The following is a 16,518-nucleotide window of genomic DNA, read 5'->3' on the forward strand; positions in this document are numbered from 1 at the left end:
ATCTCTTCTCCCTCCAAGCACCAGAGCCTTCTCATATTTTTAGACAGTAGTGCTTTATTCCATATTTTTTTGGCACCACTGTTAACCATGCCCTCCAGGACTGGCTAATATTTTCACTTCTGAAAAACTAGTGGGAACACTTTTCCATCACTGGTTTCTTTTCCCACCTTGTACAGCTGTCTCTGTTTTTCTCCTGAGCTGTTTTTGCCACCCAAAACCAGTTATTTCTTGACAATCCACAATTTCCTCAAACTGTACAAGTGCAAAACATGTATCTGAGAAAGCAGTGACACCTTCAGATTAGCAGATCTGTTCTGCTGAAGCAGAAATATAGATGATCAGATATCTACTAACATTCTTACAAAGCACATTCCATTTATGCTGTAGATATGAATATATTAAATATCCTAATTTTAAATTGATTTACTTACCTAAACAGTGCCTTAGTTACTTTCTTTTAAGAGGAAGCTTTCACGCATCTCATTTTTTTTCCTTCTGGGGTCTGTTCTTGAAGGTATAGAGAGGTCTAATAGGGATAATTCTCTTATTGTTGTTTCCAGAAAGGCAGATAGCTACCTGATTTGAAAAACTCCGTGATCATTCATTTGATACAGAATGATTTGTAAGCAGTATCAGTATTGTAGTTCTAGGAATATTCTCAACATTTCTGTAAACTCAAGGCTATTGTTGGTAACTACAACAGAGTTATTCTTTATGTACAGCTTCCAAATCTAATGTGTTTAACTCATCTTGGAATTTACCTTGAGTATGACAGTTAACTTTTTTTATTGGAGTATCAAGGATACTCATAACTCTGCTTAGGAAAATCTGCTAGTAAATTCTTTCCATTTTCTAGAGAATAGTTGATTACATTTAATGGCTTTCATTTTTTTCACTGAGCATACATCTGCTACCTCTGGTGGATGTAGTATGAGGTTATCAGTATTTTTTATTTTTGGAAGACCTTTAAGATTGCTAGTCCCCAACAATGAGAGTCATGAAAATGCATGCTTTTGGAGAAAGTAATTTCTTCCTTATTGTTGTTTTCTGAAAGTTGCATTTATATGAATTCTCACAACTCATTCACTCCTCCCCCTTTGGAAAAATTGCTGGTATGAAATGGGTACTCTTGTTTTACTATTCAGCAGCAACAATTAATTTAGTTTTTCTTTGTTAGCTGTTTGTCAGCTTGATGAATATGTATGTTTTAACTGTACCTCGCCTAGTATTTTTGGATTGTGTTAGTAATGTATCTTTTAAATAAAAGTTTATTCTTAATTTAGTCTTGGCAGGTCAAAAAGGAGCTCATAGTTAGAAAAAATGATTGAGGTTGGTGTTGTACCTTGAACCCAGAAAAGCCAAAAGTTATAAAATTTTTAAATGTTGTAAACCACTTTGCTATTTATTTTGTAAGATGGTATATCAATAGCAATAGACATAAACATTAATGTGAAAAGCCTCACCTGGTTGCCATCAATAGGTTACATGACCTACCAGTGTGAATAAATGAAAATACTAACTATGGAGACAGTTACTGCTAGGTAATTATCCACTCAGGTAGAATGATTGATGATATTTGACACAAGACTTTTTTTATTAGCTATTAAAATTCTCTGTATAACGTTTTATAGATGTTAAGCACTGTTGTACTTTGATAGGTGTTTTAGTGTACTATGAGTCTAAATAGTGGTTATTTAAAGCCATAAATCATTGGCTACTTTTGTGGTGTCTTATTTGTTAGCATCATTGTTGAAAAACTGGTATGAGATCACAAATCTATAATAAATACAATCAATAAAATTGTCTGTTCTATTATAATATGATTAAACCATTAAGATAAGTTGCACCTATTCATTATGAGGTCTATATTCAGAGACAGTCCGAATAGCAAAGTTAATCAGCTACACCTATCCATCTAACTTTGGAGGTTCAACACTGCAATCACACTATTGAATATATCCGGCTACCTTGGGCCTAAACTCATCATATCATCAAATGCAGAAACAATGATAGAGTATATTAGGATCAGGAATAATAACTTCTGCTTACAACCCAACCTCATACAGCATTTTGGAGAGTTTAGTTGAATATTACTCTCACAATTAAGTCTACCACATATATTGGATCGTATATATTGTGGTTTCTTATAGACTTTTTAATCATTGGTCATGGTTGTGAGCTCTCACATCTTAGATTTCATTTTTTTTAAGATATTTTTTTGATTTTTTAAAAATTATTTTTAAATAATTTTCCTTCAAAATAATGTGATGAAAAAACTTTCAATAGATTGCTGTAGAAAGTACTTATCTTTTAACTTGAGTGATCATGACTTGAATAGTCAAAAAACGCTGAGCTAACGTAAGCTCTATGTCAGAACGCCGGAGAAGGGCATATTATTCACTACTCCGGCGTTCTGGCATAGAGCTTACGTTAGCTCAGCGTTTTTTGACTATTCAAGTCATGATCACTCAAGTTAAAAGATAAGTACTTTCTACAGCAATCTATTGAAAGTTTTTTCATCACATTATTTTGAAGGAAAATTATTTAAAAATTTTTAAAAAATCAAAAAAATATCTTAAAAAAAATGAAATCTAAGATGAGAGCTCACAACCATGACTAATGATTAAAAAGTCTATAAGAAACCACAATATAAACGATCCAATATATGTGGTAGACTTAATTGTGAGAGTAATATTCAACTAAACTCTCCAAAATGCTGTATGAGGTCGGGTTGTAAGCAGAAGTTATTATTCCTGATCCTAATATACTCTACCATTGTTTCTGCGTTTGATGTTATGGTGTACATGGTTTAAGCAGTTAATTGAAGACTAAACTCATCATATAGCAGAATGATGAGCCGGAGCCAGAAAATGGGCGGGGGCGATAGTGTACACCCGGACACATCACGGTGGTGTGTTTTCGCCCACTGCGGTTGTGGCCGCAGCACACACTAATGCCCCCTTACCGCCAGTGGGAAAGGTGGTGGTATTTCCAATGCTACTGCTGGCGATAATATCTAAAATATCGCCCGAAGCGGGACCGGAATCAAAATTTTTCTAACCTCGCCCAAACCCATCCCTAGCCCCTCCTCTTTCCCTCATTTAAATCTTAATGTTGCAATAATGGCCCATCACGTTTTAATGAATGACCTTGTTAATTAGCTAGCTGGCTAACTGTAGCTAACTTTAGGACAGCTCTTTGACTCAACCAGACTTAGCCAGCTTGAATATTGAAGTTAGCCGGTTAACTTAACCAGCTAACTCAACTCCTCCCAATTATACCCCTGAACCACTCCTAACTTATCTGGCTAAATTCTAGCCTCCTAACTTATTAGCTGGCTAGAATTTAGCCAGATAAAAGCTGAATAGAACCACATAAGTCATTTAGATGGATAACTATTAAGTTATCTGTCTAAATGGATTTTGAATATGGACCTCTACAATATTTCTGAAATGGTTGAGTCCTATATTTTTTATATGCTTTCCAGATTCACCCAAGGCATGCTGTAATTTGCATGTAAAATGCTGCCCACCATATCTTAGTATTTGAATAAAATATACTCCAAACATTTGTGTTTAATATTTGTGCTCCTCTTTGTTACAGGTGGTTCAGGACCATTACCTTCCATAACCATAGCTGGCATAAACCAACCTGCCATAACCAAGACGACATCTCTTCTTCAGGATGGAGTTATTGTCACCACTGCAGCTGGAAACCCACTGCAGAGCCAGTTTCCTATAAGGAATGCATTTCCCTTTATTGGCCAGGAGCACTCACTACATTTTCCGCAGAACAACTCTTCAAACAACAATCTTCCACATCCTTTAAATCCAAACCTTCTCAATTCTCTACCTGTCTCTTTACCAGTGAACCAACAGCATCTTCTAAACCAGAATGTATTCAATATACTCCAGCCTTCATCAGGAGAAGGCAAGTCTGAGGTCAATCTCAACCCTTTAGGTTATCTCAACCCAAACGTAAATGCGGCATTAGCTTTTCTGTCCAGTGACATGGATGGGCAAGCATTTCAGCCCATACATTTTCAGCTTCTAGCAGCTTTGCTTCAGAACCAAGCTCAAGCAGCATCCATGCTCCCCCTTCCATCTTTAAACCTGACCATTTCAGATTTGTTTCAGCAGCAGCAAAACAACCCTGTAGCTTCTCAAGCACAGATGACTGTCCTACCAGACCATTTGCAAACAAATCAATCAAACAGCAGCAAACCTGAAACCCTTTCAGCCAACCCCCTAGGGAACCCTTTGCCAAACTTTTCAGGCAGTGACACTACTTCTAACCCCCTGCTCCTCCAAGCTGTCCTTGGGGCCTCAGGATTAATGGGTTTGAATCCCCAGCTATTGGGAGGTGTCCTGAACTCTTCATTGGGCAGCACAATTAATCATCCAGAGGTTTCCATAGCAACTTCCTCCCAGGCTACCACTACCACAACCACTACATCATCAGCAATGGCAGCACTGACTGTCTCAACGCTTGGTGGGACAGCAGTGGTGTCAATGGCAGAAACATTGCTGAACATATCTAATAATGGTGGGAATGCATCTGGTCCAGCTAAACTCAACAGTAACTCTGTGGTGCCACAACTACTTAACCCTCTACTGGGGACAGGTCTGCTTGGTAAGTTACACTTTCTCACAGGTTTAAAAAGGGAGCATTTTATTTTAATTTTTACTTTTTTTTAAGGGCTCACAGGTTCTAAAAGTATTTTGGATGTTTGCTTAGTTTCAATAATTACTAAAATTATTTGCTACTGAAATCTATTGCAAAAGGCCGTTAACCGAATTGTTTCCCAATTTGATTTTGAACACACTGGTCCCTATTATCTTTTTGTTTTAATTCTGATGCCACTTAAGCCAAATGTACATATTTAAATGCAATTAAGTAATTGTATTGATTTTAATTTTCAAACCGTATTTGGGTATGTTTCTGACCCTTATTTCCAACATATTATGTGTGGCATCACAGGGTTAAGATGAGTAGCTGTGTAGTAGATGCATGCATGTGTATTTTTGTACAGAACTAAAGTTAAAATGTAAGCAATGCAAGTACAGAAAACAGGCAGCTAGCTTTAGTATTGTTTGATTTTATTTTTATTTTCTCAGTAAACTATGGTTCCACAGTATTTCTCTTTTCTTCTTCATCTTAGCTTATATATACTAAGAATAACTACCTTGATAAATTTCAGCAACATTATTTTTAAAAATCTGACAGCCTTACTTAATATACTTATTGTAATATCTCTCATGTGCTACCTGAATATTTTTCCTTTGTTGAAACTGAAATTTTAATTACAGTTTCTGGTGTTAAACTCTTAGCATGAACAATAATCTCCAGGATAGACCACTGTGGACCAGGTCACTAAGGCTTTTCTCCCATTCTTTGTCAATGGGGAAAAAAAGCTTAGTGGATCAAGCCCTGTTCATTGTTAATGCCGTTGTGAGTTTGAAGATTATATCAAAGCAAAGGGCTCTGAACTTCTCCCACCACTGCTTCAACTTCGGAGAAAGTTCTTTTTTACTCAACGCACAATTAAACTCTGGAATTTGTTGCCAGAGAATGTGGTTTGTGCAGTTAGTATAGCTGTGTTTAAAAAAGGATTGGATAAGTTCTTGGAGGAGAAGTCCATTACCTGCTATTAAGTTCACTTAGAGAATAGCCACTGCCATTAGCAATGGTTACATGGAATAGACTTAGTTTTTGGGTACTTGCCAGGTTCTTATGGCCTGGATTGGCCACTGTTGGAAACAGGATGCTGGGCTTGATGGACCCTTGGTCTGACCCAGTATGGCATTTTCTTATGTTCTTATGAAACATATTCTCTGTCTGCTTGTTGTTGAAACCACAGCAGGAAATCAACCTATGTTTTCAGTGTTGCATTTTAATATTTATTCCTTCAACTGGAATATTTAATGGTCCATTTTCCAGAAATTGTTTTAGGCCTGTCATGGTCAATATTCTATTTATTTCAGAGTATCGCCCCTAGAAATAATAGACCAGTGAATTAAGTAGTGCTGGGTGTTTAGCCAGTCAAAAATCAGGATTCTTGTCTGATGATTTCAGGCCATACCCATGAAGTTTATAATGCGAGATGAGCTTTTTCAATATGTGTGTGCTACATGATGAAATAAGAAGTTGGACAGATTTTTGGATTTAAGTACTTATGATCCAAAAATGCAAACTCCATCTGTAACTGGATATTAGTGACCTGGAATTATCTTAAATCCAGATCACAATCCTTCAAAGGGCTCCTCTTAGGAAAAATACCCAGATGGATCATTATCTTTTTAGATGGCAATCAGCATGACTATCTCTAATAGAAATATTTTTCTTTCTTTACTTGATTACTTGTTAATGAGCAATGTGATTTTAGATGCACAGTTAATTGTTTTATTTAGCCCCTTGACTACCACATAACATACACCATATGTCCCTGTGGCCGTCACCTGCATGATAGTGTCATAATGTACATCAATCAGTTCCTCCTCTAGCCCTTCTGCTTTTGCAAGCAGTGCATTTGCTGAACCAGCAGCTGAAATCTAGACAACTGTTACTTTGTATTTAATACCTGTCATCTATGTTAGAAGAAAACATCTCTTGATAAACTCTTATTCAGAATTGTTGTGCATAAATGTTCATTTATTTTCCTGTTTGCCACATTTTTTAAACAACATGTTATATATATCTCACTACATTGCTAGTTTTGATTGAGCGTCTGTCATCTCTTTGCTTCTTTATAAGAAGAGAAAGATCTCTCACAATCCGCATTGTTCAGCGGGACGAGTAAACGTCTTGGAGCTATTGTGGCCAAATTCAGAAAATGATCTTTCAAGTTTCATCAAAATTAAACAATAATAAGACACTTCATTTCAGTAATACTCTGCATTAGATACAAAACTTAACATTTGGCAGGGCATTGTCTTAAAACATGGGAATAGACTCACACATTTATGGATTCTAGGTTGAGCTGTTTAGCTTGATTGAGATCAAGAATCCAGCATGCTTTGCCATTGAGAGCTAGTCATGTACATTTCGATTTTAGTACAGTTTTCTTCAAGGATTGTCTTAGCTATTATGACTTTGCCCAGCTGGCAAGATCTGCCAGATTTGTCATCTTGCGTGCTCAGACTTCTGGTCTTTTGGAAGTAGTAAGAGTTGCCATTATTCTTAGTGCAAACACTTTTATTGCTGCAATATCTACATTTACTTCTGTTGATTTACATAAAGTTACCACATTTTCAACACTTGAACTGCAGTTTAGCTCATGCTTATCCTCAAGAATGCACATAATCCTGCCGGTAATTTGTATAAAAATGAACAGCTTCAAACAAGCTGTTCCATCTTGTAATTACTGTTGATGGTGGAATTGCCAGCATTTTTCCTTTATTCTGCAGTGATTGGTGGAAGCATGCTTTGGGCAGGGCAAGGCATGAATGCACATTTTATAACAATGACTTGTTCATTCACTTTTCCAAATGTTTTTCTTCAGCCAGATATTGCCCACTAAGTTAAGAAGATACACAGTGCATGTCAGTTACACTGCATTTAGAAAAAAAATGCTGTCAAACCTCGTTCTGAGATTTTATTTATATGTGCTGTGTTGTCAGTGACTATATGGCTCATAGTTTTAAAGTTCGCAGTTTCCAAACACCCCACTCAATTAGCAAACACTTCAATTCAAAGTATCCTTCTAATATTTTTTGTCAAGATACAAAGAGCACTGCCAAAATAATTAATATATAACATCCTTCAGCATCTGTAGTCTTGTTGATTACTAGACTAAGTCCTAAATATTCATTTAGCATTTCTATCAGGTCACATACTTGTCTTTTAAACAGCTTTTGCAAGTATGGTTTTTAAAATTGATCTGTGTAAGGTATTACTCTGTTTTTAAGGAGCTTTCAGATAGTTCTGCACTCCAAGACATGAACTGGAATATCAGTAGTGGAGAAAGCCTCCTGCAGGACTATTAATGTATGTCTTAGAATACATCTGTTCTTCAGCTTTTACAATTAATAGCTTGCTGGCCATTTTTTATACTTTTGTTTTCATCCAACTTCAGGCCTTGCATCTTACAGTTATGTAAATCACTTTCTTAGTGTTGCACCTTTCTTTCTACTTGTTCTTGGATAGGAGTGTTACAAGCTGTATAGAATATCAATCTGCCACTCTCATGGAATGTTCCCTATGAGTATTTGAAAATTCTCTAGCTAGCTGTAATGTTTGCCATTTTGTTGGTACATGGCTAATGTGGCATGATCATTACATTACTTAACACAGGTATTGATCAGTTCATCCTTAAATAACTTGAGATCTTGACTACACTATCATCTGCCAAAATTACATAATTCATAATGTCGGTAATCCCCTTAAAGTGCAGCTATTTTATGTGTATTTTACTACATTTCATTTTGATGCTCCATATTGTGCAATGGTGGAGGCCGGGAGCTGTTTTGCTGATCGATCATATGCAGCAGTGCTAGCTGAGGATAGGGATTCTAAAAGAATGCAGCAGCCAGTGAGGGGTATGAGAGACTGCAGTTTTGTGGTAGTAGAGTGTTGAGAGAATGTGATGGTGGGTGGGGGTTATCGTGATAGTATGTGACAACAAATAGGGGGGATATGAGGGTATGTGCGAGGTGTTTGTATGTTGACAGAAAATGTGACGAGAGAAGTGAAAGGTAGTGCAGCACAGATTAAGCAAACGTATACAGTAGTTATAGGGAATGGTGAGTCCAGTGGCCTGATAGAAATACTGAGGGAAAGAAGTGGCAGCCTTGGGCTAAGAAAGAGTACTAACTTTGTTTAATTTCAGAAAATAACACTTTTTATGGAGTCTGCACAATAAAGCATTTCTCCAAAAATTATATTTTCTAAAACCAGACAAAGGGTTTCAGGAATTGATGACTGTTCTTCCTCTTGAAAGATTATTTTTTTTAGTGATTTTTGGGGGGATTTAATCTATAACTCTTAAACTGCAGAATCATTGCTGAAAAGCTTTGTAGTTCCACACATTTGTTCCAACTCAGGTAAGGTTTGGAATAAGATAATTTGGAGAAGGAAAATGTTTCATCTCTTTGTAAAATCTGTATTTTTTTGTCATCTGTATGGCTAAAGAAATTTTGTATGTTTTTTCAGTAGCATTTTATACTCACAACAGTGTAATCATTATTTATGGTTATGTGGCAAATTATATATCATTTATCCCGCATAAATATAAGGAATTTATGGATAATTTATTGTCAAGCATCTGAATTAATAGAGCCAAGAGAAAGGTGGGTTACAAGTTGCATCAAGGCTATCTGATATCCACTTCCTATTACTCTTATGAGAATTGTATCTGAACAGTAAGGTTTCCCACTGAATTTATAATTCCAAGAAAGTTTCAGGAACAGATGACTATTCTTTTCTCTGAAATGTCGTGTTATCCCTAATCTTCCTTGAAGTGGAACATTATTACTGAAAAAAGCTTTCAGTTTCCCAAATTTTCACCACTTTAAGAGGGATTAAAAACTATATATTGGTTTACATTCCAACTGAACCCTAGATTCATCAAAATGCTATAAATTTCGCATGAATAATGCCCACGACAAAAAAGAGGCATGGTAAGGGTAATTTTTTAGTTACCGCAACATGCGCTATTTTAGCGCTTTGCATAGGTATTTTACCGCAATGCGGGTTAAATTTATCACACCCGCAGTATTTCTTGTTTTGGGCTGCTCCTGGTGCAGGAGAGAGAGAGACTCTCTTTATAAGGCTCTCATAGTAGTCTACTATTTATATCACTATAGGAGGGTCATCTAGTCACTCGAGGTGAGGTTTTGGTGGTGGTCCATGGTTTTGGGGCAGTTTTATATGCACAGGCAGACATACGAACAGCACAGTACACATCAGTAAACATTTGACATGATTTGGAACAAGGAAAGGTACACAAAGATAAGATTTCTACAATGTTCTCTCGCACTAGCTTGATACCTGGGCACTATCTACAATGTTCTCTCGCACTAGCTTGATACCTGGGTACTATCAAGCTAGGGCGAGAAGACATTTCAGAGAAAAGAATAGTCATCTGTTCCTGAAACTTTCTTGGAATTATAAATTCAGTGGGAAACCTTACTGTTCAGATACAATTCTCATAGGAGTAATAGGAAGTGGATATCAGATAGCTTTGATGCAACTCTCTCTTTCTCTTTCTCTTTCTCTTTCTCTCTCTCTCGCTCACACACAACAAGAAATGCTGCGGGTATGATAAATTTAACCTGGGGTCTGTGTAGATATTTAAAACCCTGAAAGCAGGAAGAATGAGTGTGGACAAAGGTAAACTGCAGGAGAAAGTCTGCCATATTGGAAATGTGAATGTACATATGGATGTGAAACCAGCTTTGTTGTGCATCCTGTTTCTGTGTTTGACATGTGCTTTTCACTAAACTAGAATACATGTCAAATTTTTGTAGACTTGTGGAACTGTTTGACATATATTTTTCTATTTTGGGGGGATTGCAGGTGACATGGCATCAATGAACAGTACTTTGAATAACCATCAGCTGACTCACCTCCAGTCGCTGTTGAACAACCACCAGATGTTTCCTTCAAATCAACAGCAGCTTCTCCAAGGGTACCAGCATCTTCAGGAATTTCAAGGACAACCTCCTATTCCTGGGCCTGCTAATAATCCAAACCCCATGGCCTGTCTTTTTCAGAACTTTCAGGTAACATTCTAATGATTTCAGAATAAATGTCGGCATAGAAAAGCCGCTAAATAAATAAATAAAACTAGTGAGCATGTGATACTCATTTTCACTTTCATCGCTGAAGACTAATTCAAATTATAAATGAAGCATGAAAAAAGTCCAGTGACAGAATAGCCAGTTTTGAGTATTCATTCTCTAGCTATTTTACTTTACATTTTAAGCATTTTATATGCCACATAAAAATAGAAATCACAAATGGTTTTCCATTTTTACTATTTGTAATATCCTAGAGGGTAATTTTATAACTGTGCCTGATGGGATAAAGATTATGCATACCTTTTTATAAAAAGACTTTACTCTGAAAATTTTCATGTAATAGCCAGAGTTCATGCACAATCCCACCTGCATAAAGTTACTTCTGCTTTACCAAGGGTGTAACTTGTGCAGATGAACTTTCGTGCCAGCTTTGCAAAATAAAGTATGTGTGTAAGTCTAGTCTCCACCCCGTGGAATGCATGCGCAAAATCAGGTTGCACAAGTACTTTTACACTAACTGAGTTCTGGGCTATTTTAATATACCATTTATGCACATTAAACAAGCAATATGATTCTTCCATTATTCTAGGAGGAGCCCATCTGTCCAAGCTGAGCCCCCTTTCTGTTGTCCTTCAGTACAAACCTATTGCCAGCAGATTCTTGTCAACATATCCTTTCAGTGATCCTCCATCCTGTCCATAAAAGAGCATTGGATCACCAGGGTAGATCATTCTTGATTGGAGAGGGCCTATCCCTTATTGTAAAAGTAAAAAAAAAAATGTACTTAAAACATTCTTTTGAAAGTTAAGACTGAAAAATGGATTGTGTGACCTGTGGGAATTCCTGTATATAGCAATTCACATTTACCTGCTGTGTTCCCTATAGGTCATTTTCTACAGAACTACATACATCGAATAGTGTTATACAAATAAGTAGTAGCAGTAGTGTTGGTCTCCTTGACCCCTTAATGCTGTGACTAATGCCGCAGGTCACCCCCCCCCCCCAGCTCAATATATTTGCCTCACTGATGGGTGGTAAGCACAGCCATATGTAAGATAGCAGAGAGGGGGTAAATAGCTAAGGTTAGTGGCTCTTCCCCATTCCTATCCATACATTTGCTTCCTAATCCAGTGGCAGAAATGATCCACTGCCAGAATTGGATGCTAGGCTGCATGCCTGCCCAGCAACTACTGTTTTCCTCACCCCCCTCATGCACAACCATTTCATAATCAAGTGGGAGGCTGCGTAGCCTACATGATGAATATGTTGCAGCCGTATCTAGGAACTCCACGAGTTTCACCTGGAGACTCCAGAATTTTGCCAAGTGTCTCAGGAAATGCCAGAAATCTCCGAAGACCAGCTGAATCAGCTCCTGAGCTAGAAGCAAAAGGAAATGGTGTTGACCCATATGGGCCAGGAGGAGGAGGAGGCAGCACTTGCATTGCCCTACTGGGGTTGGAAGAAAAGGCTATATTCACATTGGCCTGTGTGGAGGAGGAAACAGCAGTTGTAAGCTGGAGAGTTAGCAAGTACTAGGGAGGTAAGAGGTAGAGTTCTGGAATTGGAAAGAGAGAGAATGGAAAGGAAAGAGTGGAAAAAGAGAAGAGGAGAGTCAGGGAAAGGGAAAAGGGGAGAGCTCTGGGGTTGCAAAAAGAGAGGAAGGGGCATAGTGCTGGGTTAGGGAGGGTGGGAGTGCTGTAATCAGGCCTGGGGAGGGAAAGAGAGAAAGTGCTCTGGCCAGGCTTGGAGGGGGGAGCGAGTGTAAGAGTACATGTGTGAGAGTGAGTGGGCAGAGTCAGAGCAGAAAATATGCTCCCTGCCTTACTAATCCATGCCATTCTCAGTTGGTGGGGAGAAGTTTGAATCCCCTGCCAATCTGAGTCTGGAAGGAGTGGGGAGGGAAAGTTTATGCTCAACTCACCCTCCAGGATGACGAGAACTCAAAAGTTCCCATGCATGTTTGTAGCCCTCCTCCATTGTACTTCCATTGGGCCAGTTCCTCAGCATATCCACGCGTGCAATTGGTATCTGGGCCCCTTTTACTACTTCACCCGCCTCCCCCAAAAAAAGGTTATAAACACACACTTTTAGGAGTAATTTTGTAACCACCCACATTTGTGCAAAGTCTGCAAACAGTTTTAGTAGCAGACCTTACATTAATTTTCAAAGAAAAATACACCTTTGCTTTCTCTTAGAAAATTATTCCTCAAAAACTACCCACACATATTTACACTGCTAAATTATGTGGGTAGTCTTCTTTGGAAAAAATGAATGCATGCTTTTCAAAATTTAGATTTGTTTTACATTTTTATATTCTGCTTTTTGCACTTTCTGCACTTCAAAGCAAATTACATTATTATTATTTATTATTTTTATATACCGACATTCAATCAGAGATATCACATCGGTTTACATTCAGGCTGTAGGTATTTTCCTATCCCCAGATGGCTTACAATCTAAGATTTGTACCTGAGGCGATGAAGGGTAGAATGAATTGCCCAAGGTCACTAAGGGCCATATTAGTTTGTTACTTAGAGGGAGGTTAGTATAAGTGTTGGTTTTAAAATACGGTGGATTTTTATACAGTGGTTATATCACAAGAGGACTATATACAAGGTTATTTACAAAGGTTATACACCAGGGTTGTATGTTGAAGATTCTTACAAGGGCTCTGTAAATATGCCCTAGGGTTGTGCGCCGAAGACTGTGTGTGACAATGGTCGGACGGGACATCCTTCACAGCCCTTGAGGGAGGGGGAGGGATTTGCAGTCATCACACATCAGAAATATCTGTTATGTTTTTGTAAGAGTGTGAACCCTGGGCCGAGATGAGAGGTGTCTCTGCCCACAGGATTCAGGTAGCATAGGTATTTCTCTATCCCCAGAGGGCTCACAATCTGAATTTTCTCACAGGACAAGCAGGATGGTAGTCCTCACATATGGGTGACATCATCAGGATGGAGCCCAATCATGGAACACTTTTGTCAAAGTTTCTAGAACTTTGACTGGCACCTACTGGGCATGCCCAGCATGGCACTAACCCTGCATCCAGCAGGGGTCCCTCTTCAGTCTCTTTTTTTTCCGCGCAGCAATAGCCACGCGGTTAAGGAGCTCTCTAGAGATTCCTGATAGGAATATTCCTCACTGAACTTTCTTTAAAATTTCAAAAAAATTCTACCCCATCTTCTAGCCCATATCGATTCCATATCCGCAGTCGTGAAGGTAAGGCTTTACCCTCCATTGCGGTTGATTCCCGTCGAGTTTTCTCTTCGGGGCCTGCGGGCCATCGACTGCACCGCGCCTAAATTTTTGTCGAAGCCATGGCGTCTGGTTTTCGTCAGTGCCCCGATTGTCTTCGGATAATGTCCATCACAGACCCGCACAGGGTTTTTGTATTGTGTTCAGGGGCGGACCATGATGTCCTCACTTGCACCAAATGTGCCCACATGACACAGAAGGGCCGTAAAGCCCATTCGGAAAAAATGGACTTTCTTTTCCAGGCGAAACTTCCGACTCCATCGAAGGCCTTGACGTCGTCTGAACCGGCGCCATCGACATCTCATCAGCAGCTGGGTACCGGAGCTTCTCACCCGAAGCCGGCTGCTCTGGCGGCGTCGTCCTCTCCGTCTTCGGCGCCAGAGAAGGACTGCGGTGACCATCGAGAAAAACACCGGCACCGCCATCGAAAGGCTCAGCCTGCCGATCCAGGCAAGCCCTCAGCATCAGCATTGATAGAGCCTCCTAGTAAAAAGCCCCGTCCAGAGAAGCCCCCATCCTCCTCTGAGATCGGGTCACCAAGGTGTTCCCCCACCTGCATTGGTGCCGGGAGCCGCGATTCAACTTTTACCGGTGGACCCTCCGGCTACGCCAGCGCTGCCTCCTACTCCGGAGCTGGGGTTACACGCCCCAGGCTTCCACGAGGAATTGGACCGGATGGTCCAAGAGGCCATCGTAAAAGCACTACAGGGCTTCCAGCCTCCATCGACACCGGCACCAATTCCAGCTCTAGTCACCGACCCGATACCCAGGGCCCTCGTACCATTGCTGGATAGGTTGGACTCGTTGATCGGTGCCCTTCCACCGGTGGGACCGCAGGCACCGGTATGTCCCACTCCGATTCAGTTATCATTGGAATATGAAGACGCACCGAGGACGGAGCCCACCCCTGGGCTGTCGGGATTCCTGCCACAGACTCGCCCGTCGATGTCACCGGTTTCATCGGTGCCGATTCCACCATCGATGCCGCATTGTCCTCGCTCAGTACCACCGTCGATGCTGTCAGTGCCCCCTCTGGTGCCATCGATGCCTCAGCCTGATCCCACAGAAATTACACCGTTTTTTCCATCTGAGGATCCCCTGGGTGCTGGAGACCAACCCTACCAGCCTTGGACAGATGATTCTTCCCAGGATTCAGATGATCTGCCCTCAGAACCTTCTCCCCCTGAGGAAAGAAGGCGTTAAGGAGATGTCTGAGGCCATCCCATTCCCGCTTCAGACAGAAGAGGATTCCAGGCACAAGATGCTGGAAGTGCCCCAATTTGTGGATGCATCCAAGGAGATCATGTCCATTCCTGTTCATGAAGTCCTTCTTGACCTGCTGAAGCGCAACTGGGAACATCCAGGTTCTGTACCACTGGTAAACCGTAAAACAGATGCCACCTACCTGGTGCAGACGGCCCTTGAATTCCAGAAAACACAGCTCTCCCATCATTCTGTGGTTGTGGAATCGACCCAGAAGAAGGCTAGTCATTCTAAGCCTTTTTCTTCTATGCCTCCAGGGAAGGAACAAAGATTCCTGGATGCCTTTGGCCGACGTGTTTTTCATGGCTCAATGCTTATTTCCCGCATTGCTTCCTACTAGTTATACATGACTCAGTATAACAGGAACCGTTTCAAGAAAATCCAGGATTTTTTTGATTCCTTGCCTGACCACTTTCAAGATCAACTTAATTCCTTGGTCCAAAAGGGTCTAGATGCTGGCAAGCATGAAGGCCGCACTGCGTATATCTTTGACACAGCCTCTAGGGTGTCCGCAGCAGGGATTAGTGCTTGTTGATGGGCCTGGTTGAAATCCTCTGATCTGCGGCCAGAAGTACAGGACTGATTGGCTGACCTCCCCTGGGCCGGGGATAATCTCTTCGGGGACAAGATCCAAGAAACCATAGCACAGCTCAAGGACCACCACGAGATGCTACTTCGGCTTTCTTTGGTGCCTTCTGATTTCTCGTGCACCTCCAAGAGGAAGTTCAGAAGAGACTCTAAGCGGCCATCGTTCAAGCCACAGAGATGATATCCTCCTGCTACTCGAGGTCGCCCCTCCAGACCTTACCAGAAGGGTCAGTCCACGCAATTCTGGCCTCAAAAGACCCAGCCAGCTCCTCAGCCGGGCCCAGCATCAGGATTTTGACTCCTCGCTAGAAAGCATAGACCATCCTCCACTGCCATCTGTGCCAGTGGGCGGTCGGTTGTGCCACTTCTCAAACATCTGGCACACAATCACCATAGATCAGTGGGTACTCGCGGTAGTGACTCAAGGTTACCACCTCAACTTCCTAACCGTACCGGCAGACTCCCCACCTCGGCTGACGTGGGGCTTGTCCGACCACTCCTCCTTTCTAGAGGAGGAGGTATTATCCCTCCTCAACTCACGGGCAATAGAACCAGTGCCCCCTTCCAACAGGGACAAGGGTTCTATTCCCGTTATTTCCTCATTCCAAAAAAATCAGGGGGCGTTGTTCCAGTTCTGGACCTCCGTGCCTTAAACAAGTTCCTACAAAAG

At 40.5% G+C, this 16,518-nt stretch overlaps 1 protein-coding gene across 6 annotated transcripts in view; it reads left to right on the forward strand.

The window, feature by feature from the left end:
• MBD5 (methyl-CpG binding domain protein 5) overlaps positions 1-16,518 on the forward strand; it is a 600,490-nt gene that overhangs the window by 483,639 nt on the left and 100,333 nt on the right. For 3 of the 6 annotated variants that reach the window (XM_029605434.1, XM_029605436.1, XM_029605435.1), the window contains 2 exons: positions 3,604-4,632; positions 10,516-10,721. In XM_029605434.1, the coding sequence (XP_029461294.1) occupies positions 3,604-4,632; positions 10,516-10,721 (1,235 nt within the window). The remainder of the gene's footprint in view (positions 1-3,603; positions 4,633-10,515; positions 10,722-16,518) is intronic. The other 3 variants (XM_029605437.1, XM_029605438.1, XM_029605439.1) reach the window with 2 other exon arrangements.

The sequence above is a fragment of the Rhinatrema bivittatum genome, chromosome 6 (genome assembly GCF_901001135.1).
Source record: "Rhinatrema bivittatum chromosome 6, aRhiBiv1.1, whole genome shotgun sequence".
Taxonomy (NCBI): domain Eukaryota; kingdom Metazoa; phylum Chordata; class Amphibia; order Gymnophiona; family Rhinatrematidae; genus Rhinatrema; species Rhinatrema bivittatum.